Raw genomic sequence first — 23875 nt, forward strand, 5'->3', positions numbered from 1 at the left:
AAATCCCAATTGGGAGATACCACTGTAGTAGCAAGACTTGCAACATTGTGGACATCACCACGGAAGAGGCAACCTTTCTCTCTAGCTAGTTCATTGAAATGGGATAACAGGGACATTTGGCAAGATAAACCATCCCTGATTCAGTCCAAATTCAAAAGGTCTGATCTTTAGTATGAAGTTTTAGACTGTGCAAGGGTCTAAGCAGGGCCTATTTTGGTGCTTAGCCAATTTGGATCCTACGGTGAAATATTCACACAGCTGAAGTTGATGAGTTTTCTCTCTACTAGTTAATTCAAATGGGATAATAGGGGGCATTACTTAACTGCAACACGTTTGGCTAGGTAAATCATCCCTGGTTCAGTCCACATTCAAACGGCCTGATCTTTACTATAAAGTTTAGACTATGCAGGGGCTTAAGCTGCGCCTATTTAGGTTCCTAGCCAATTTGGATCATAGGGCGAGATATTCATAGCTGAAGTTGATGACTTCGATTTACCAAGGCTTACCCAACTATGCTTATGATGATTGAATTCCATTTTGAAGAAAAAAATTCATCGCTAACTCAGTTTTTAGTGATGATAAGAGGGATTGAATCTCAAACGTGATTGTGACAAGAGGTGCTGAAAACACCATATACGAGTTTGACATGAGGGACCAAGAACCAATATGGTTTGATATATGATTTGATGGAAGTAGTAAATATGTTCATAGGTACCCTTCACTGTGGCTCTCTTGGACCCGTAATTGAATACTATGAGGACAACATCATATAAAGAATGTAAATTCTAAGCCGGTCTAAGCACACAGTATCATATTTCCACCAATTAGCCTTGCCCTTCAAACTGATGCCTTCAGAAGAAATCTGGACAGTAGTATGAAGGTTGCACGTAGACGGAATTGTAAAAGAAAAAGGGGTGCAAAGTCGAGGTTGATTCACATAGACAACCAAGCTCCTATTCTTGGAGAAAATCCAAATTCTAATTTGGAGAGTCAATATAGTTGAATTCTACTTTAAAGAAATGAAAAACAAATGATATTTCTACTTTAAAAAAACAAACATTTTGCCTAATAAAAAACCTGGAAAATACATACACATAAACAAAATGGTAATTCAAAAAGGAGACATGGATAAGTATCAACAACAAAATTACGTTATCCATAGCTTAGAGCCCACACTTAAAATGAAAATTTAAACATCTGTAAGGTTAAACCTGCTTCAAAGTTCATGCCATGAAGTGACGACCCTAGAAGGCTCTAAAGTTCTTTCTTGACCTTTTTCAGGTTTTTCCCTTTCTTGCGTTACTTTTAGGAAAGAATTTGGTCCATACCGGTTGAGCTGGTCCAAAGGTTCAGGTCCAGCCAGACTTGAGCCAAGTCCAACAAAACCTCGTAATTATGAACCACAGTGGGTGGCCATTGCAAACCTCACAAGGCATGCTCAGAACGCCGGTGCCTAATATTCACAGAGTTATTTTTGAGCCCTGATCTTTGCAGCACAAAATCAAAATCAAAAGCTCAAAAAGTATGGGTTTCTCAATTGTAATGCAACCCTAGCCTAGCCATTGTAGAGGAACCAGATTTGTAAAGGGTTAGTGTTTTATAGTCTATCATAGGGTTTCAGACACGGTTTCCCAGGTGCCAATATCAGCCCCAGGTATGTTTTAACTTTGTACAGGTCCAGAAAGTGCAAATAAACAATGAGAGTTGAAATGAAAACGGGTAGTACCTTGCAATCATTCCGCACGAATTGGATCCCATGACCCGGATAAATCGTGGAAGAGCAAAACCAGCACTTCTCGAGCCTCATTGCTCGGCTGCGCTCCTTCTACTTTACGAAGCGTCTGAGCACAGTTCACTCGCGTTGATCAATAGTATTGCCGCCACTCCCGGCCGGTTATATCACTTCTCGAGCTTCTAGCAGGGTTCAATTTATGCGCACAGAGGGAACATTAATTCTGGGAAAGGAAAGACATATGGGACAACATGCTGGGATAAACCAGAGGGCCAATACAGGTTATTCATGCATCCACTCTTCCAACATACGGAAGAAGCCTTCAAGCTTTCATCGTAGCTTGTACTGAAGACTTTTATTACTAATAATTTAGAATTAGAACATAGTCCATATTTGCTATTCGGAATAAAATTGTTTATGCTTATATTATTAATAATATTTTAATTGTAAATAATGCATACCAATGCCATTTAATTGATTTTCTTTATGTGAAGTTTTTTGCATAGTAGAAAGTCATAACCAATTCCGCATTGATATTGGAAGTTCCTATTAAATTATAAATAGATTAAGCTAACGTATCTTTATTCATGCTCTTGTGCGGAAGTGCGGAGAAAGTCCATCGTACGAAGAAAGTTTATCGTATTATTAATAATATTTTAAATATAAATAATGTATATCTTTGTATTATCTTTTCGTTTTATTTTAGTTATAAATAAAGTGTTCATTGTGCGCATATTTGTAACTTCGCACTAAAGGCTTCTATTGTTGATATTTTAGTATTAAATTATCCATAGGTGTTGTTAGCGAGTTCAATTTTCGTTACATTGAATAGGTTCGCAGTTGGAACTAAACGATTTGTTTGAGTGCAGAAGTTGAGCGCAGAAAAGTTCAAAGTTAATATACCATACTACAAAAAGTTTTTCATTACGAACTTTTGCCCATATTGTTAATAATAAACAATGCATATTCTGATAGTCAATTTGCATAGAGTTGTGAATAGAATCCATTATTAAATAATTTTGAATTTGTTATAAAGTTGATTTAGTTTAATTTTTATTTATGATTTTTAGATTTATAGTTTTTTAAGTAGAGGAGTCTTCAAGCAGAGGTTTTACTATCCGATAAAGCTTCTTTTGCAAAGTGAAGCTTTTCATTGTAACCTTTGGACAAAGAAAACTATGTACAAGGATTAGAAAAGGTCAAAGCATTTTTTTGGGTAAATTTATAGAAAAAAACTATCATAACATTGATAGAGATATCACTGTGTGGAAGAAACTTGCTCTGCACAACGAAACCTTTCATTGTAACCTCTGCAAAATGAGAACTCTATACACAGAACTAAATAACATGGAGCTAGCAAACGAAGCTCAACAGTATCAAAATTGTAGTACCAAGAGTTATTATGTTGTGAGCAAAAAGGGTGTATCAAAAACATAATTAATTAATTACTTTGCGAAATGAAATTCATGTAGATTTGAAGACATTGTGTCAGTATTATATTATTAAAAGATACATTTCTAAGATGCCAAACCATTGTCAGATGTCCAATTTCGTTTAAAACAACAACACAACACTAAATGTAATAGAAAAGTTGAAACCATATTTTTCAAAAGTTATAGAAAACATTATCATAGTTCATTGATACATAATCAAATTAAGTAAAAATTATAGTCAAAATAAAATGCCAGTGATCGTGGGCATATCTCATATTTGTACAAGATCATATTCAAAACATAGTCTTAAAAGGCAAAATTATTGAAATGAATCGGAACTATGCAAAACAAGTTGTAAAGTAGATGGATTTGTTATAGCGGAAATTGGTGTTTCACTTCCTTGAACACCATCTACAGCCACAAAACAACAATTTTTAACATGTATTATGAGTCCATGACTTGTTGAAGAAACACTCCACCATTTTTTTAATGTAGGTCATGTCGGGGGAAACTATAACTTCCATATTCATGATTTTAGTGAAAAAAATATTTATCAATTTCCCTAGTTTCTTCCTACACTTGAACAATCGACTCAACATTTTGCTTATTGACCTTGGAAAAAGTAATTAGCCACGTGTCAATATGTTCTATAGTAAAACCAGTGATGTTATCAAACTCTACTACCATTTTCTATTTTTTCTCCTTCAATTTAGTTTGTAACATGTCCTTTGAAATTAACTTTGAATCCTACAACATGCGCGGAGTATCTAAGGCTTTCATAATGTCAATTTCCCTTAGATAAGCATTGCCTCTCCTTTTGCATAGGTCACTATAGGCAGAATTGATATTCTCAAGTGCAATGACCCTTTCCACCCATCCAACTTCCAATTGCTTCACTTGTTCAGTATCTAGCAGTCGTTTGTTTTTCTTTTCGAAACAAGAGAATGTTCTAGCCTCCGCTTAAAAATATCTAATTCATTGTCAACAAATTTCTTGTCTTCGGTAAGCTTAATGTTAACTAGATCCATAAATATCGTCAATTGCTCTTGCAAACATGTTAAATTGAAAATTTATTGCCATGCATCATCAATAATTTATAATCTTTGGCATATTTTGTCGAGGATATATGTCTTCACTGCATTAAGAAGATTCGTGGCCTTGTTAAATGCTTGTGGCATTGCAACAACAAAAATTGACAATGAAGGTGACAATATTGGCAATGGAGTCATTAACAAATGAACTACATTTGCAATGTCTTGTAGTTCTTTTAATTTGTTCTCTCGCATCTCATTTTCTATGAGCATGTTGGTAACATTTTGAGTAATTGCATCATTGGTAGATTATTGCAATACCATTATAACAACCCCGGATAAAAATCCACGTAATAAAGTTAATAAAGGCAAAAACAAGACCAAGGTGATGGGACACATATTCCAAGTTGAAGGTTGGGCAAAATATAGTGATGGGTATCACCTGTGATTAATAAATGACTATGGAAATTGGAAAAGGATTTGGAAAGGCAAAGAGGCATTAATTGACATTTTATTTATGAAATAATGAAAAATAGTAGAAAATGAAGGTGAAAGGTCACAAGTTGCATGTCACGAGGAAAATGAAGGGAAAATAGAGGAAATTTAAGAAAATAGAGGCCCTAGAAATAAAAATGCTTATGAGGATCAGTTCACAACTTTTGGTTGGGTAAGCTTTGGTTAGTTTGCTTGGAGCTCTCTTATATTCTCTCTTTCATACTCTGGCACACTTAGAGAAATCTTGGAGCATGCCTGGAGCACTCTAGTTTCATTGGATTTGGAGAAAGAAGACAAAGAAAAGTAGGAAAGCACAAGGGGACAATGGGATTAGCAGCTACAGTTGGATTGCTTTGCAGGTACAGAGTTGCATGTATGATTTCTTACTAGTTTTGGCATGCATGGTATATGCATGTGGTTATTTGGTCATGATGTTTCATTGGCATGGAAGATTGCCTGGATTGACAGTGGTTTTGCCTAGCCTTGTCATTTCCCAGAGAGTCATGGTGTTGTGGGTTTTTCCCATTTGTTTTTCTGATTGGTGCTCATGTTCCTTATGGTTGTGGATTGATTTACTAGTTCCTGGAGCCTTGGTTGGACAAACTCTCTGGAAGCCCTGGAACAACTTGGGTTGAGTTACTAGTCCTGGAGCCTTGGTTGGAAAAACAATTTGGAGCACTTGGTGGGTTGAGTTACTAGCCATGGAGTTAGGTTGGAACAAACGCTCTTGAGCCTTGGACAACTTAGGTATATACTGATTTTGTTGATGTTAGTGATGTCCGTTCATGAGGTGGAATCACTAGTTGAGGGTTGAGGTGGTTTGGCCTTTGGAAGCCCTGGTTTGATTTTGGTTGGTTTTGTTAGGCCAGGAGGTAACTCCTCAAAATGAGAATATATTATTCATTTAAGTTGTCTAAAATTATATACAAGGGAGAGATTGTTCAGTTTCATCTCTCGATGAATCTCCATTTCCTCTATTATTTATTTACACTTATTTATAGTTTCTCACCCAATCCCTATGATTAGGTGTCAACATTCCCCCATCTGCTCATTAGTGGAACAATGGTGAAGATGGATTGTCTTGGCCTCAACATGATGTCGAATCAGATGATATTTTGTATTGATGGGTTTCGTTCGATCATGGAACTTTGGGTTCTTGGCCAACTTTATTGTCGAGGCATTGTCAATCATGAGTGGAGTTGATTGTACTTGTTTTACCTGCAAATATTCTAGAATTTTCCTGAGCCACACAATTTCTTTTGTTGCCTCAGTTGCTGCCACATATTTTGCCTCTGTTGTGGAATCTGCTGGAACTAATTGTTTGCATGATCTCCAGGAGACAACTCCTAATCCAAGACTCATAGCATAACCTGAAGTAGATACCCTGGTTTCTATGTCTCCATCAAAGTCTGAATCAGAGTATCCAATCAAGCTGAAGTCGCCCACCTGTGTATACTTGATTCCAAAGTCTTGAGTTCCCTTCAAGTACTTTAGAACTCTTTTTGCAGCAGACCAATGTCCCTCACAAGGCTTTTGCGTAAACTTGGAGAGGATTCCAACAACAAACGAAATGTCTGGTCTGGTAGTAGTCAGGCAGTTGAGACTTCCTACAAATTGTCTATACTTTGTTGCATCCTCAAATTATTTTCCTTCAATGGATGTGAGCTTTAAGTTTTGTTCCATTGGAATAGTCAGAGGATTGCATTCGGTCATGCCAAACCTGCTCAACAGATCTCCAATGTACTTCTTTTGAGAAAGGAATATGGACTTCGGATGTTGAGTTACTTCAATACCAAGATAGTAATGAACATAGCCCAAATTAGTCATTTCAAAACCTTTCCTCAATTCCTTCTTTATGGATGTAATGTAGCTCTCATTGTTCCCTGTTATCAAAAGATCATCTACATATACCACAAGATATACAATTGTTTTGCCAACCTTCTTGACAAACAAAGTTGCATCATCAAGATCATAATTTTTGCAATTGAGTTTTAGAAGATGCTCAGTTAGTTTTTCACACCAGGCTCGCAGTGCTTGTTTGAGGCCATACAAGGATTTCACAAGTTTGCATACTTTATGTTCATCTCCTTTTATTGCAAATCCTTCAGGCTGAGACATAAAAACATTCTCTTTTATATCTCCATTCAAGAAATTAGTTTTGACATCCATTTGATGGACTTTCCAACCATTCTGAGCTGCTAGGGCAAAGAGTGTCTAAATGGTAGCCCATTTTGCTGTGGGGGCAAAAATCTCCTCATAATCGACCCCTTCCTTCTGTGTAAAACCTTTTGGCACAAGCTTAGATTTGTGCTTGTCAAGTGAGCCATCAGCTTTATACTTGTTCTTGTAGACCCACTTGCAGCCAATTGGTTTGGTTCCCAATGGAGGATCAACCAGCTTCCATGTGCCATTCTTTATCAAGCATCATACTCCTTTTGCATTGCTTCTTTCCATTCATCATGAGAAGCAGCTTCTTTGAAGGAAGTCGGTTCAAAATCTGTAGACAAATTCAATTCACAATCATAAGAAACATCCATATCAACAGGTGAATCAGAGTCATCTACATCACCTCCATTTTGTCAGGTTGAATTTCTAGTTCCTATCTTTCCAACCTCATCAGGATGAACACTTTCAAGTATCTTTGTTAGCCACTTTGGGGTACCCTTCTGAGATGGTCCAGGATGCTCCGTTGATTGAGTTGGGAATGAATCAAGATTGAGTCTCTCAATTTTGTCAATCACATCACTCAAAGTGTCATCCGTTATTGGAGTTTCATGCGGTAGAGAGAGTGCTTCAGAAGAAGATTCCACGGGTTGATCTAGTATAGGAATCCACCCTTCAAGATGTGGGATCTGATTATCAAATTCTTGAAATGATTTTGCATTTGCGAATCTATCCAAGCGATCAAGTTGCCGCTCAACAACATTGTCAGTTTTGGATGATTCAAGAAAGATTACATCTCTAGATACAACAAACTTTTTATTGACTTCATCATAGAGATGGTATGCTTTGGAGGTGTTTGAATACCCCAGGAAGATACACTTACGACTTGTTGCACCAAGTTTGTTTTTATGTACCTTTGGTATCAAGGCATAACAGGTGGAACCAAAGACCCTAAGATGCTTTACTGAAGGAATGTGCCCTACCACATTTCATAAGGAGTCTTATTTCTAATAGCATTATATGGACATCTATTCTTTACATATACAACACATAGAACTGCATCAACCCAAAACATCAATTTTACATTTTTGAAAAACATCATGGAGCGCACCATATTTAAGATTGTCCTATTCATTCTTTCAACTACTTCGTTCTTTTGGGGATTATAATGCGCAGTTGTTTGATGTTTGATCCCATGTTGGTGAAGATAGTTTTCAAATTCATTTGAAGTGTATTATTTTCCATTACCAGTACGAATAGAGCCAATATGAGATTGTGCATCATTTTCAATCCATGTATGAAAGTTCTTGAATGTTTGAAAAGCATCAGATTTGTTCTTCAATAAATAAACCCATCACATTCTGGTGTAGTCATCAATAAATGTCATCATATATTTATTTCCATTTGCAGAAGGAACAAGCATTGGACCACATAAATCTGAATGAATGAGTTCAAGTTTTCTATGTGCTTTGGAATGTGAATCATGAAAAGGTTGTTTGTTATGCTTTCCTAGAATGCAAGCATCACATTGCTTAAGTTTCCTAGGAATTGTAGGCAAACCAGTAACACCATTTTTCTTCAATAAGCGGAGGCTGTCATAGTTCAAGTGTCCAAATCTAGCATGCCATAATAAACTTCATGGAAATGTACCTTCTTCATAATGAGAATTGTATGAGAAATTTTGTGCACGAGAAGAGGTACCCTGCAGCTTGAGAAGCCTTTCTTATCCCTGACATGACAAGTGAGTGGTCTGATGCTTTTCTCACCTCAAGCTTGCCATCAAAGATATGAATGGAGTGTCCTTGCTGGCGGATGTGGACCAAGGAAAACAAGTTTCTTCTCAGCTGTGGGAGATATAAAACATGATGCAGAAGAAAGTCTGGAAGACCAGGCAATTTAAGCCTGATTGTACCAAGCCCTGATGGCTTGGGTTTTGATTTGTTTGCAAAGTATACTATTCCATCAACATTTTCAGTAAATTCTTCAAAAAACTCTCTTCTAAAAGTCATGTGGCAAGTTGCTCCTGAATCAAGCAACCCATCTTTTTTCCAAGAAGCAAGTGAAGCATTAAATAAGTCTTCATCTACTCCAATATTACAGTGTGCCACAACATAGTGAGAAAATTCATGTGCTTTACCTTTCTCTCTATCATTAGTTTTACCCTTGGGTTGTTTCTTTCCTGCTCAATTTTGTCCTAAGGCAACTTGCATGTGGATGCATCAAGCGATCCATCTCTTTTGCAGCATATGCAATGAAATTCTGACTTTTCTCCTTGAGAGTGTCTGCCTCCCTACCTCTGAAATTTCTTCTTCTTCCTCTTCGACACCCTCCTCCTTTAGAAGAATCTTGAGCAATATTCTTCTCTCTATGTGCAAGGCACACAGCCTCTTCAGAAGACTGAGGAGTTGTCTTCTTCCCAAAAGCTTTCTCTCTTTTAGTAATTTTTTTTACAAGGGAGTCAAAGGTAATATATTTGAGGTTTCCATTTGCTTGCAATGACTCAAGATAATTTGAGTAAGTGGGATAAAGTGCCTTGAGAAAAGTTATCAGAGCAATGTCCAGTTCAACATTAGTGACTTTGATATCATGCATAATAGATTTTACTTCTGAGGCAAGAGAAAGAGAATCATCATTTTGTAATTCAAGGGTGAACAATTTAATCATGAGTTGAACAACTTCAAGTGCAAAGTGTGAGTCATAGAGTTCCTTCAGTTTTTGTAAGGCTTCGAAAACATTTGAAAATGGTGAAATATGGTGACTCACCTCTTCATTTATTGATGCCGCAATCAATGCATAAGCCTTGTTGTTCTTATTTTCCCAAATGGCGAATTCCTTGTCTGAGGTAGGCTGTTCTGGCTCTTTGTCTCTATTTCCAACACACGCTCCTTTCCACAGCTCATTAAAAATGAGAGTGTGTTTGATTTTCCGTGACCATTCTGCATAGTTCTCCTTCCTTGTGAGAACCACTCCCACAATAGATATCAATGAATGCATTTTTTTTTAAATGTACCCTGCTGCCAATATATAAAAAATGCACTTCTTGTGGTCAAAAATTGCACTCTCATATATTAAAAATAGAGGTATTATTGGGGCAGGTAATATATGGGGGAAGAAGCTAAACAACGTGGTATATGGAAACAACGTTGCATATATACCAATGTTATATATGGGGAGACAACATTATATATGAAAACAATGCTTATAACTTGGGAGACAACATGTTATATATGGAGACAGCATGAAAACAATGCTTATAAATATGGAGACAACATGTTATATATGTGGAACAGAGTTTATAAATATGGAGACATCATGTTATATATGTGGAACAACGTGGAGTTCCCAGATTTTAGAAGCTAGCGTTTAGGAGCATGTTATATATGGAGATAGCATGAAAACAACGCTTATAAATATGTGGAACAACGTTTATAAATATGGATACAACATGTTATATATGTGCAACAACGTGGAGTTGCCAGCTTTTAGGAGCCAACATTTACATACACGAGGGAGCGGCGCATGTAAGGGAGCCAGCATAACCAAAGCCTGTAGCAGTGTTTATGGAGCGCTTATGCAAAATCCTAGAGTCCCTTAAGCAACATTACAACAATACCCATAAAATAATACTATTCCAAAGTACAATTGAGCATAAACTGTGTAAAAGGACGCTTAAGAAGTTACAGCCTTGAGAATCAGAAGAGGCGAGGGCACCACACCCATAAAATCATGACCATTGCCTAAGGGAAGTATTATCAAACTAATCCAAAATTGACCAAAGCAATAGTTGCACAAAAACATGTCTTCCACCTAGCAGAGAAATAGTAACTTCTTACTCACAACGCCAGAGGGCTTGCTTCTGCTGTGCCAGAGGGTTCCATCAATCAAAGTGTGAACCAGAAGAAGTTCAAAGCAGAACTGTATTTTCTTTTCATCAGCGTAATATGCAGCTGGGAGAGGTATGGGAGAGCAATGCATGAAAGTGGAGGAGCATGGGAGACGAGTTGTTCAGTTAGGAATAGAAACGCATATGAAAGTGCACTATTCAGGCCTCTGGAGCATGACAAAGGAGTTAGTTCTTCAAAACAAGCAAAATATAGGCCAGGAGGGAGTGACAAGGGCAAACTGTGATGCCAAAGATAAAGTTGGCTCTGATACCATGTCAGGCCAGGAGGTAACTCCTGAAAATGAGAATATATTATTCATTTAGGCTGTCTATTATTATATACAAGGGAGAGACTGTTCAGTTTCATCTACCGATGACTATCCATTTCCTCTATTATTTATTTACATTTATTTACAGTTGTTCACCCAATCCCTGTGATTAGGTGTCAACAGGTTTATTCCACGAGATCCCACATTCATGCTTGGAATATGGTGTGCGAATGACTGGCTGAAGAGAGATTTGGTTCGGCCCAATCTATGGTCGGGTGGTACGTGGAAGTCCCTGACTTGGTTGGATTTTGCATATGTGAATAAGAGCTCTTTCCTCTTGTAATTCATGAGTAAATGTACTTGTTATTATGTGGATTTGATGGTTGTTTTTATCATGGTGTATATGTTGTTCATTTGTTGGTTATATGTTGGTTATATGATATATAATGGCAATGGCTCTTGATGTATTTGATTTGTTGATGAATGGTTAATGAATGCATGAATTAATAGATGTTATTGCAAATATTATGAGAGGTCATTAGACCTTCTTGATGAATCTCAGATAAGTATCAGATCCCTATGTTCATATATGCATTCATGACCTATAGATTACATGTTCTTAAAATGTTTGACGAAATGACTGTCATGGTTCGGCCTGGTTAGGTCAATTCCTTGATCAATTTTTGTGTTAAAGGCTTTTTCTATGTGTCATTTATTGTTTTATAGAGTCTCATTAAGTTATGGGCAGTGGTTGGGAGTTAGGCCCTGAAAAAGTGGCTAATAATATGGGGTTGCAGGCTCAGAACTGGAAAATTTAGGCTACAATCGTTTGCTTGCAGGTTTATGCATGTGACTGGAGGCCTACATTGACATGAAGGCCTTTTCATGCATGTGACTAGGGACCCAGGTCACTAAAAAAGCAAGTTAACTCACGATTTGGGCACTGGGAGTGGTGGTATTGCCTCTGAGTGTCTTGTGGACCCTAGAGGATGTATGCTTGTGATTTTTAAGTTCTATTTGTAGGCTTGACCTTCTTAATTGCATATAGGAGGTTGGGCCATATCATAATAACTCTTCGTCACATGTTTACCTCAATAGATTTGTGAACGTGGGTAAATGTGGGAGGAGGTGGTTACAGGGTGGTATCAGAGCTCCCAAGTTCAATACCTAGACTGGATGGGCGGAATGTGTTTGTCATGCATGTATGTTAGTTGTATATGTGCTTGATAAGTATGCATGGTGTTGGTAACTATTGCAATTGTGTCATCGTGAAGAAACCGATGATGTTGATGTTGGTATGTTGATTTCATTATATATCAATATATATATATATATATATATATATATATATATATATATGTTATGTTATGTTAATCTAGACTAATTGGTGCAGACGAGATAACCTACTGTGAACTTCATTGAGGTACGTTTGATTTTGTTTATATTTGGTTATCTGACATGGTATGTTTGCAGGAAGTAGAGGATCAAATATGACTAGAAAAATGGTGGACTACAATTCACGTGATTCTCGCTACAAATCAAATGAGAAACATGGTGATGAGTACTCCCCTGACATAACAAACACATTGAGAATTTTGAAAGTAGAAATAAGAAGTTGTAAGGCGGATAATGATAGAATAATTAGATCATGGGAAAGGCTTGCTAGGGAATAGGAGAAACGAGTAGAGATTATGCAGTTATCCTTCAAATTTTGTCAGATTTGTAGAGACAGTGACTACTTAGGATCAGTCATGGACAGGAGGAAATCATTAATGGGGCATATGGAAACAAGTCTCGATCAAGACACAAGTTGGATAAAGAGTATATAGTTAGAGATGGCATATTTCTAGATACACCTGACTGGAGGGGCAGTGATCATGGATTCTATCCTAGTTATGGTTCAGGGAGACAACATGGTCATCATCATTACCATCCATATAGGAGGAGTGAGAAGTAGTGCTTTCCAGATGATTTCAAGAAAGAAAAGGCACCTACATTTGATGAAGAAATGAAGAAGTCAAGGGATTTAGAAGATTGGTTGCTTGGGATGAATAAGTTCTTTAGATTGCGTGATTACTCAGAAAACATGAAAGCCATGATAACTACATTCAGTCTTAAAGGAAAAGCAAACATTTGGTGGGAAGATGTAAAGAATCTCAGAGGTATTCATGAAGAGTAGTTGACTTGGAGTGAGTTTGAGAGCCTTTTTAGGAAGAAGTATCTATCTAAGATATACTATGATGATAGGGCAAAGGAATTATGTGAGCTAAAGATGGGGTCTATGACTGATGAGGAGTATACTAACAGGTTCTTAGAGTTGCTGAGATATATGCCTTATCTTAAGGAGGAGAAAACAAAGATTCGGAGATTCATTAGTGGGTTGTTGGCAGCATTCAAGTACATGATCGAGTTTGATGAGCCTATATTGTTGGAGGAAGCCATCAGAAAGTTGAAGCAATATTATGAGCAATCAAAGCGTAGGTATGAATCTAAACAGGATTGGAAAGGTAACGACAAGAATAAGGGAAAGTTGAATAAGAAATTAGGAAGACTACATGTCACGCGCAACAAAGAGAATGTAATGTCACACAAGAAGTTCAATACAACTGACAAAGGATAGGGATTGTAGTTCAAGGAGCAGAACAAGGGTGATGGCAGGAAGCCTTTACAGTGTTGGACTCTTGGCAAGGATCACAGCTGGAGAGGTTATCCACAACATTAGGGTGGAAGACCGTAGATTTATAGTGTTTAGGAGGCATAGATAGTTGGGGATGTTGGAAAAAGTATTCCACGGATTTATGCAACTTTGGATAACAGGCAGGTTGATCATCAAGCATATATCATTGAGATGGAAGGTAAGATTTGTGATCAAGTTGTTTCTATTTTGTTTGACCTTGGATATAACTATAGTTATATTAGTCCTGACCTAGTGTATAAGTGTCGTAAGAAGTGCATGCAAATCTTGGTTAGTGCAGTTGGCTACAAGTACAAAGAAAATAGTTCATCATTGGGTAAGATCTTGTTCATTTGAGTTGAACGACATGTTTACGTTAGCATATCTAAATATACTTCCGTTGGGATCATACAATATGTTGTTGGGTATGGATTGGTTGTACATTCATGAGACTAAGGTGGACTACTATGATAAGGCTATTGAGTGCTTGGATGACAATGGAGAACAAAGAATTTTGCAGGGTAAGAAGAAGGCTACATCAGTGAGGATGGTTACAGCTATGCAGGCCAAGCGCAGTAGCGGGAAAGGGTCTGTATTATTTACAGTTCATATTTCTAATGATAAAGGTAAGGATGTTGAGGATGTAGATTTCTTGAAGAGGTATCCAATTTTACAGAGGTTTCAGGATGTGTTTCCAACAGAGATCTCAGAGTTGCCACCTCACAAGGAAGTGGAATTTTCTATTGAGTTGGTACTAGGAGCAGCACTAGCATCGAAAGCACCTTACCTGACGAGCACTCCAAAGTTAGTGGAACTGAAGTTACAGTTGAAGGAAATGATTGAAAAATGATATGTTAGGAAAAGTGTGTCGCCTTGGGGTGCACCAGTATTGTTTGTGAAGAAGAAGGATAGTACTCTTAGGTTATGTATTGATTACAGGAAGTTGAATAAGGTGACGATTAAGAACAGGTATCTGTTGTCGAGGATTGATCACTTGTTTGATCAGTTGAAGGGAGCAACAATTTTCTCGAAGATTGATTTGAGATTAGGATATCATCAGGTACACATCAAAGAAGAGGACATCTACAAGACTGCTTTCTGGACCAGGTATGGGCATTATGAGTTTGTTGTAGTTCCTTTTTGTTTGACTAATGCTCTAACTACTTTCATGTGTTTGACGAATAGTGTGTTGTGTCCTTATCTGGACAAGTTCGTGATAGTATTAATTGATGACATATTGATATATTCTAATAATGAGGAAGAGCATGTTGAACACTTAGAAGAAGTGTTGAGAATACTGAGAGAGAATCAGTTGTATGCCAAACTTAGAAAATGTGTTTTCTTTCAGACAAATGTACATTACTTGGGGCATGTGGTTTCTAAGGAGGGTATAGTAGTAGATCCAAAAAAAATTAGAGCTATTATGGAATGAGCAGCTCCTAGAAATGTGGATGAGGCCAAATCATTTATGGGGTTAGCAGGTTATTACAGGAGGTTCGTCAAGAACTTCTCGCGAGTTGCCTATCCTATTACATCATTGCAGAGGAAAGGAAAGAAATGTGAGTGGACAGAGGAATGTGCAACAATTTTTGAGCAGTTGAAGCAGTTATTGGCAAATTCTCTAGTTTTAAAGATTGCAAATCCAAACTACGAGTTTGTGGTATGCACAAATGCTTGCCAAAGAGGACTTGGTGGAGTCCTTATGTAGGAGAGACAAGAATTATGATATGAGTGAAGGAAATTAAATGAACATGAACAAAATTACATGACAAACGATATTGAGTTGGCAGCGATCATCCGTGAATTGAAGATGTGGAGACACTATCTTCTGTAGGTTTTAACCATGTGAAACAATTACCTGCAAATGAATTCTTAGAACATAAAATATACAATGGCGAGAACATAAAACAACTACATAAAGATTTTCCCTTGGATCCTAAAACTGAGACTACCAGACCAATTTTTCATAATATTCCTTTAAATGTTACAATACATATATATAAATGTTGAAGCATTCATAAACCCCAATCTATTAACCATGGATTAGAACATAATCGTAGTTCCCTTTACCAGATCTACAAAATACCATGGGTAGAAACCATCATGCCCAAAACCATGTGCAAAACCCATGAACAAAACCATGGGTAGGTCAGCCCACCATCTTTGAGTTTGCCCCCAATCGTGCGTGTGACTATTCATGGAAATAATATAACACACACCCAACATTCTCGCGCTTGTTGTTTTCTTTCCACACATGGGGTTACATAAGAGCTTTATCATTGGTTTAGTCCTGTAATGCCCATTGTTTCTCTACACCAAGAAAACTTCTCAGTGTTGACAGACTTCGTCAATGCATTTGCAACATTCTTCAAAGTGTCCACCTTTACCAACAACACCTTTATTTACTCAAACATATCCCTCACAAAGTGATACTGAACATCAATGTGCTTTATCTTCGAATGATAAGCAAGGTTCTTTGCCAAGAAAATTGTACTTTGGTTGTCAAAGTCTATCCTTATAGCTCGTTGTACCAACCCCATACTTGAACACAATCTCTGCAACCAAACTACTTCCTTGCTTACATGAGTGCTTGCCATGTATTCAACCTTTGTAGTTGAAAGATCCACTACAAACTGTCCCTTTCTCATCCAATTGACCGCTCCTCCAAATAGGTTAAACACATACCCACTTATAGATCTTCTTCGATCCAGATCTTCAACCCAGTCTGCATCAATAAAGCCACAGATGTCCAAAACTATGTCTAATCCCAATCTTCCTTAGTAGCACAAACCATAATCACTAGTGCCATGCAAATACCTGAAAACTCGCTTCATTGTTGTCCAATGCTCCTTCCCTAGTATTGACATAAACCTGCTCAATACTCCCACTACATGTGCAATGTCTATTCTAGTACATACCCTTGCATACATCAGGTTATTGACTTCACTTTCGTATGGAACATGAGACATGTCCTCTTCCTCTTCTTGTGTCATCAGACACTATTCAACAGATAAATTTACATCTACATGAATAGGAACCTTCATCAGTTTACTATCCTGCATATTAAACCTATACAGTACTGTCTCGACATACTTCCTCTGGTTTAACTAGAGCTTCCTCTTTGCCCAATCTCGTTTAATTTCCATGCCCAAAATATAGTTTGCAGCACCAATATCCTTCATGTAGAATTTGGAGGATAATTGGGTCTTCAAATCCTGGATAATATCTTTGTCATTTCCAATCAGCAACATATCATCCACATATAAGACCAAGTAAATAACAGGGTCACCAATTAATTTAAAATACATACAGTGATCTACTTTGCTTCTGGTGAAGCCAAGTCCCCGTATATATGTGTCAAATTTCTGATACCGCATCCTTAGTGACTTTTTTAGCCCATACAAAGACTTTTTTAATCTGCATACTAGTTCTTTCTTACCCTTCACCACAAAGCCTTTAGGTTTCTTCATGTATATCTCTTCTTACATCCCCATGAAGAAATGTTGTCTTCACATCCATCTGTTCTATTTCAAAATCAAAAGCAACAACAACAGATAAAAGTAATCTAATTAAAAGCTAATTTTGCAACAGGAGAAAAAAATAACACCAAAATCAATTCCCGACACCTGGGAATAACCTTTTGCTACCAATTGAGCTTTGTATTTCTCCACCTTGCCTTATGCATTCATCTTCTTTTTAAACACCCATTTTCTTCCAATGGGCCTTCTTCTAGTCGACAACTACACCAGATCCTATTGAATTTCCACGACCTTGGGTCTATGTTAGAGTATTAAAATCATTGACGATACCAAACCAAGAATCTCAACCATAAACTACTTTGCACACCAGAAATATAAAATGGTAAATCACATATGCACAAATATACATGCTTTTTAACAAATATTGTACAATCATCAATCTTCGTTAAACTAAACCAATATGAATAATACAACAATCTATGGTATACAATATACAATGTCAAACTTTGCTACAACTTTTATGTCATTTATTGTCTTGTTGGTCCTTTGCTTCCATACTGCTCACTAGCTGCCCTTTAGTCCTTCAAAGGAAAACACATCGAGACTCCAGGAGGGCTGCCACCTAACACTATTGCAAGTCACTTCTGCTACATGTACACACGCTCATCAATCTTCTCTCTAGGTTGGCCACTTCCCCAGCTCCAATCTGTCAGGCTAGAATTCACCTTTGTCCATCAAGGTACTGCACTTTGGCACCAATCTTCACCCAACCTTCATCTCCTCTTCATCACTTCATGGAAGCTCATCTAGGGCTACTTTTGGTAGCCAACAAACTTCCCTCCACCAGATCAATGGTACCTAATACTACACTATAAGATGTACACTGATGAAGGCTTACGATCACCCAATCAAGACTCCAAATTGGCTCCCACAAGCTACCCAACACTCTGATCCAAATCTGACCCAAAATCATGGATCCAAAACCTCAAAAATACATCTCAGCTCATTGTTTGAGGTCCTCTTTGACTACTGCAATTTTGGTTATGGTTAGGGCACAATACACAGTCCTAACAACCCTCACAAAACGACTGCAACAGTTCTCCTTTTGTTGTGGATTCCCTACTCTAGCAAGATTTAAGCCCCACGCTACCTATTCACCACTACAACATCCTTGAATAGGCCTTACGACCCTCCTTCCTTGCTCATAACAGGCCTACGATGGCTCTAAGGCCTGCGGCTGACACTAAACAGGGATTTCCACCCTCAAACAACCCTAAAACAACTCTTTCTTGCTGCGGCCTTCTAGCACAACTCTACGGCTCCCTCTCCAACTCTTGATCACCTTGAGACAACCTTCAAACAATCCTTTAAACCACGCTGGTGTGCCCTTAAAGCTATGACCTAAAACAAAGTTATTTCCTTCTCCAACGAGCTTTTTTATGATGGAAGTGTTGCATAATGGATGAGGAAATGTCCTCCACTCCACCTCTATATATACACATAAAGAGGGCTCCACGAATTAGATGAAGGGTCATGTCTATTGGATGAATTCTTTAAGCCCACATGACTTGTCTTGTCCAAATATGAATGAAAACTTAAAAAATTCATAACTTAATTTATAGAGCTCTGATTTGAGTGATCTTTGGAGCGTTGGTATCGATACGCAAAGCTCTATCACTTCAAATTTTCTCATGCTCAAATTCATCATGGTTTCGACCCAAATCTCGATGGGTGAAAAACCCCTACCTTGGGTTCCAAGCCCACAAGTAACTCTTGTGACACTTTGTCCTCCATTCCTCGAACCCTAGGGCTTGGAGTACTTCCCAAGCTACTCAAAAATCAATAGTCCCTCTTAGAGAGGGAGTTAATTCCAAGACTAGGAAGTAACTCATCATCACCATCACTACTCACAACATTCGCCCAACTCTTGGTGCTCACAATCGCAACAATCCCTATTCTGTGAACTACACCCTTCTCGGAAGTGTCAATGTCACTGGAAGCAACTGACTTCTTCTTCTTCTCTTGTATTGCTTTCCAATCTCTCCATGATTCCTTCTTGGTAGTTGTAGGAGCACCCTTACTCCCCACTAACCATGTGCTCTTCATTAGACATCTCGACGAAAAATGACCCATCTCACCACAGTTGAAACACTTGAATTTACTCAATTCCTTCTTCTCCTTACCCTTCATTCGCGTTGTAAGTGCCGTGTCATCATCGAAAGTCTTCCTCTTTGGATGAAGATCCTCGTCTCACAACTCTTCCTGAATGAAGTCATCCCACAACCTATTACATTCTGGCAACTTCTCTCTGGCAATGATTCCTTTGATGAAGGGCTTCCATTCCTCGGTGAACCCCCAGATCCTGTTGACCTGTAACACCAAATTGATCCTTTCCTTCCATGGACTATAGTTGGACAACCCGTCCATCCTGTCCTCATATCGGATACCAGCCCACAGTTTCGACATTGTCACCTACAATGTGACCAACTCCCTCTTAAGTTATACTTCGTTGTGCACAACTCTAATCCACTGACTTCCAAAGTAGCTTAGAAACACTCTGATACTATGGTTAATTTCCACAAACTTGGGTCTAGGTTAGTGTCTTAAAATCACTGACGCTGCCAAACCAGGAATCTCAACCATAAACTACTTTACACAGCGGAAATAGAAAGCGGTAAATCACATATGCACAAATATACACACTTTTTAACAAATATTGTACAATCAATAATCTTCGTTATATTAAACTAATCTAAATAATACAACAGCATATGGTATACAAGATACTGTAATAAACATCGCTACAACTTCCATGTCGTATCGTGTCCTATCGATCCTTTGCTTCCGTATTTCTCACTAGCTACCACTTAGTCCTTCAAAGGACAACACTTTAAGACTCCACGAGGGCTACCACCTAACACTGTTGCATGTACATAGGCTCATCAATTTTCTCTCTAGGTTGGCCACTTCCCGAGCTCCAATCTGCGAGGCTAGGAGTCACCTTTGTCCATCAAGGTACTGCACTTTGGCACCAATCTTCACCCAACCTTCAACTCCTCTTCGTCACTTCAAGATAGCTCATCTAGGGTTACTTTGGGTAGCCAACACACTTCCCTCCACCAGATCAATGGTATCCAATACTACACTTCAATATCTGCACTGATAAAGACCCAATCAAGCCTCGAAATTGGCTACCACAGGTTGCCCAACGCCTAGATCCAAATTTGACCTAAAATGACTGATCCAACCCCTCAAAAACACATCTCAGCTCACTGTTTGAGGTCTTCTTTGACTATTGCAATTTTGGGTTTGGTTAGGGCACAATACACAGTCATAACAGCCCTCACAAAACTCCTACAACAGTCCCCCTTTTGTTGTGGATTCCCTTCTCGGACAAGATTTAAGCCCCACACTACCTGTTCATTGCTACAACATCCTTGAATAGGCCTTACGACCCTCCTTCCTTTGCCTAGAATAGGCCTGCGACTTAACCTAAACAGGGATTTCGACCCTCAAACAACCCTAAAAAAACTCCTTCTTGTTGTGGCCTTCTAGCATAGCTCTGCGGCTTCCTCTCCAACTCTCGATCACCTTGAGACAACCTTCAAGTAATCCTCTAAACTCGCGCTGATGTGCCCTCAAAGCTGCACCCCAAAACAGAGTTATTTCCTTCTCCAACGACCTTCTTTATGATGGAAGTGTTTCACAATGGATGAGGAAATGTCCTCCTCTCCACCTCTATATATACACATAAAGAAGGCTCCACAAATTAGATGAAGAGTCATGTATATTGGACAACTTAAAAAATTCATAACTTCATTTCTAGAGCTTTGATTTGAGTGATCTTTGGAGTGTTGGAATCGGCACACCAAGCTCTATCACCTCAAATTTTCTCATGTTCAAATTCATCATGGTTTTGACCCAAATCCCGATGGGTCAAAACCCCTACCTTGGGTTCTAAGCCCACAAGTGACTCTTGTGGTGCTTTTTCCTCTAATCCCCGAACCCTAGGGCTTGGAGTACCTCCCAATCTACTAAAAAATCAATAATCCCAAGCTTCATTTTTGTCCAAAGATGCCATTTCATCAACCAAGACCCCTTTCCATATTTTTCCATCCTCTGAATCTACTGCGTCAATGACAGTTTTGGGATCACCATTAGTAATATATAAAGCAAAATTTGAAAAAAAAGCAGATGGACTATATATTTCTGACTGCCTTCTCTCTCGAACTGATCTTCTCAAAGTTGGAGTTTGTGGCTCTTCATCTTCTTATTCATGTTATGTTGTACAATCTGATTCTTCCTCCTTTAGCTCAAACTCCATCTTCTCAGATTCCTTTGGTAGGACTTCATGTTTAATAACATCTTTCACTTCTGTAACCACCACATCTTGGATGTACACAACCTTCCTTGTTTATGGGTTCCAAATCTTATAACCTTTTAAACCATCCTTATACCCAATAAAGATGCATCTTTCAGATTTACTATCCATCTTGGCTCTTTTCTCCTTTGGAACATGTACATATGCATCACAACCAAATACCCTCAAATGTGAAAGAGAGGGTTTCTTACCAGTCCACACCTCATGTGGAGTCTTATCCTTCACCCCTGTGAGCATCACCCGATGCAATGAGTGCTAAGTGTACTATTCAAAAATCATGAGAAATTAGTCAGTTACAACTACCTCTCATGGAAATGGTCATACGTTTGAATGACTTACTTAACGCAGTTGAATCCCAAAAATGATATCTAATATAATGCACTGTGTAAATCCCCCATACTTAAATTCAAAAAGAGTCAAGGGATCTCTACTTGAATGGTTCATGAGGCACAATACTTGCTAAGGTTTTGCAAATGGGGTAGCAAGCTAAGTGGGCTGGATTGTGGGAAAAACTCCACAGTTAAGCGCGCTTGAGCCAGAGGAGTTATGGGATGGGTGACCTCCTGGGAAGTCCTGGTTACCGGGTGCAAGCCCCGAAAGTGATGATTGATGCTATGTGATTCGTTCTCCACATTTCACTAGTTTCAATCCCACTTCTTCACCCCTGTGAGCATCACCCGATGCAATGAGTGCTAAGTGTACTATTCAAAAATCATGAGAAATTAGTCAGTTACAACTACCTCTCATGGAAATGGTCATACGTTTGAATGACTTACTTAACGCAGTTGAATCCCAAAAATGATATCTAATATAATGCACTGCGTAAATCCCCCATACTTAAATTCAAAAAGAGTCAAGCGATCTCTACTTGAATGGTTCATGAGGCACAATACTTGCTAAGGTTTTGCAAATGGGGTAGCAAGCTAAGTGGGCTGGATTGTGGGAAAAACTCCACAGTTAAGCGCGCTTGAGCCAGAGGAGTTCTGGGATGGGTGACCTCCTGGGAAGTCCTGGTTACCGGGTGCAAGCCCCGGAAGTGATGATTGATGCTATGTGATTCGTTCTCCACATTTCACTAGTTTCAATCCCACTTCTTCACCCCTGTGAGCATCACCCGATGTAATGAATGCTAAGTGTACTATTCAAAAATCATGAGAAATTAGTCAGTTACAACTACCTCTCATGGAAATGGTCATACGTTTGAATGACTTACTTAACGCAGTTGAATCCCAAAAATGATATCTAATATAATGCACTGCGTAAATCCCCCATACTTAAGCTACTCCCTTACTCTGGTTACTGTCTCCAACTGTTCTTTTAATCTGGTAACTTCTTCTGTTTCTATGTCCTTATTTTTGTATGCCATGAGAAGTCTAATGTCTTCATCACTATTGGATGAATCATTACTTTTATCACGAGTATAATAACTTCTATTACCTTCTTCAAACATCTTTTCTTTGTTATGAGGGCATCTAGCAGCATAGTGACCAACTCTACCACATGAAAAGCATTTGAAAGGTAGCTTACCTTTGAACCTTCCAGATCCCCGTTCAAGATTCTTGACAAAATTTACCTCATATTCTTCTTCTGAAATGTATCCTGATTTACTGAGTTTTTCTTTTCCATTTGCGGATACTTTAAATGCAGCTTCTCTCATATTTGATGGTCCTCCTTTTCTCATCTTGAAAGCAGTTAAGATTCCGTGTAGTTGTGTCATAGTGATTTTCTGCAGATCCTCCTTTTCTTCTATGGTAAACACTTTGGATTCAAATTTAGCAGACAAGGATCTTAAAACTTTTTCAACTCAGACAACTGCCTTAATTTCTTCACCCAGATTCCTCATACAATTGACAATCTCATCTATACGCAGGAAGTAATTAGATATGATTTCATTACTATGCATCTTAAGAGTTTCATACCGTATTCTGAGAGTTTGAAGCTTAGCCGATTTTACCTGATCATCTCCTTCGTAGCTCATAATGATTTTGTCCCATATTTCTTTGGCTGATTTGAACTGCATGACCTTGACAAATTATGATTGTGACAAACTTCCCAATAAGATAGTAACAACTTTGGCATTGAGTTCATATTGCTTTCTATCTGTTGTATCTGTAGGAGTTGCTGATGGATATGTATATCCTCCTTCCATGATTCCCCAAACATCTGTTCCAAATGATTGTAGATATGTTGTGGTTCTTATCTTCCAGTAGACAAAATTGCTCCCATCGAAGATTGGTGGTTTGATGGATCCCTCTCTTTCGTGATTACTCATCGTGATGGATCTTCCTTCAAGCGATCAAGCTTCTTTTGAAGGACCTGCTCAGATACCAATTTT

The 23875-nt window shown here is 38.2% G+C and overlaps 1 protein-coding gene across 1 annotated transcript in view; it reads right to left on the minus strand.

The window, feature by feature from the left end:
• LOC149146819 (putative ribosome biogenesis protein RLP24) overlaps positions 1-2090 on the minus strand; it is a 29543-nt gene extending 27453 nt beyond the window's left edge. The window contains exon 1 of the mRNA XM_089439080.1: positions 1727-2090. Coding sequence (XP_089295206.1) covers positions 1727-1807 — 81 coding nt within the window. The 5' untranslated portion in view covers positions 1808-2090. The remainder of the gene's footprint in view (positions 1-1726) is intronic.
• Between the last annotated feature and the right edge of the window lie 21785 nt (positions 2091-23875).

The sequence above is a fragment of the Pinus tabuliformis genome, chromosome 9, assembly GCF_031772625.1.
Source record: "Pinus tabuliformis cultivar Carrire ecotype Pingquan chromosome 9, CPIR1, whole genome shotgun sequence".
NCBI lineage: Eukaryota > Viridiplantae > Streptophyta > Pinopsida > Pinales > Pinaceae > Pinus > Pinus tabuliformis.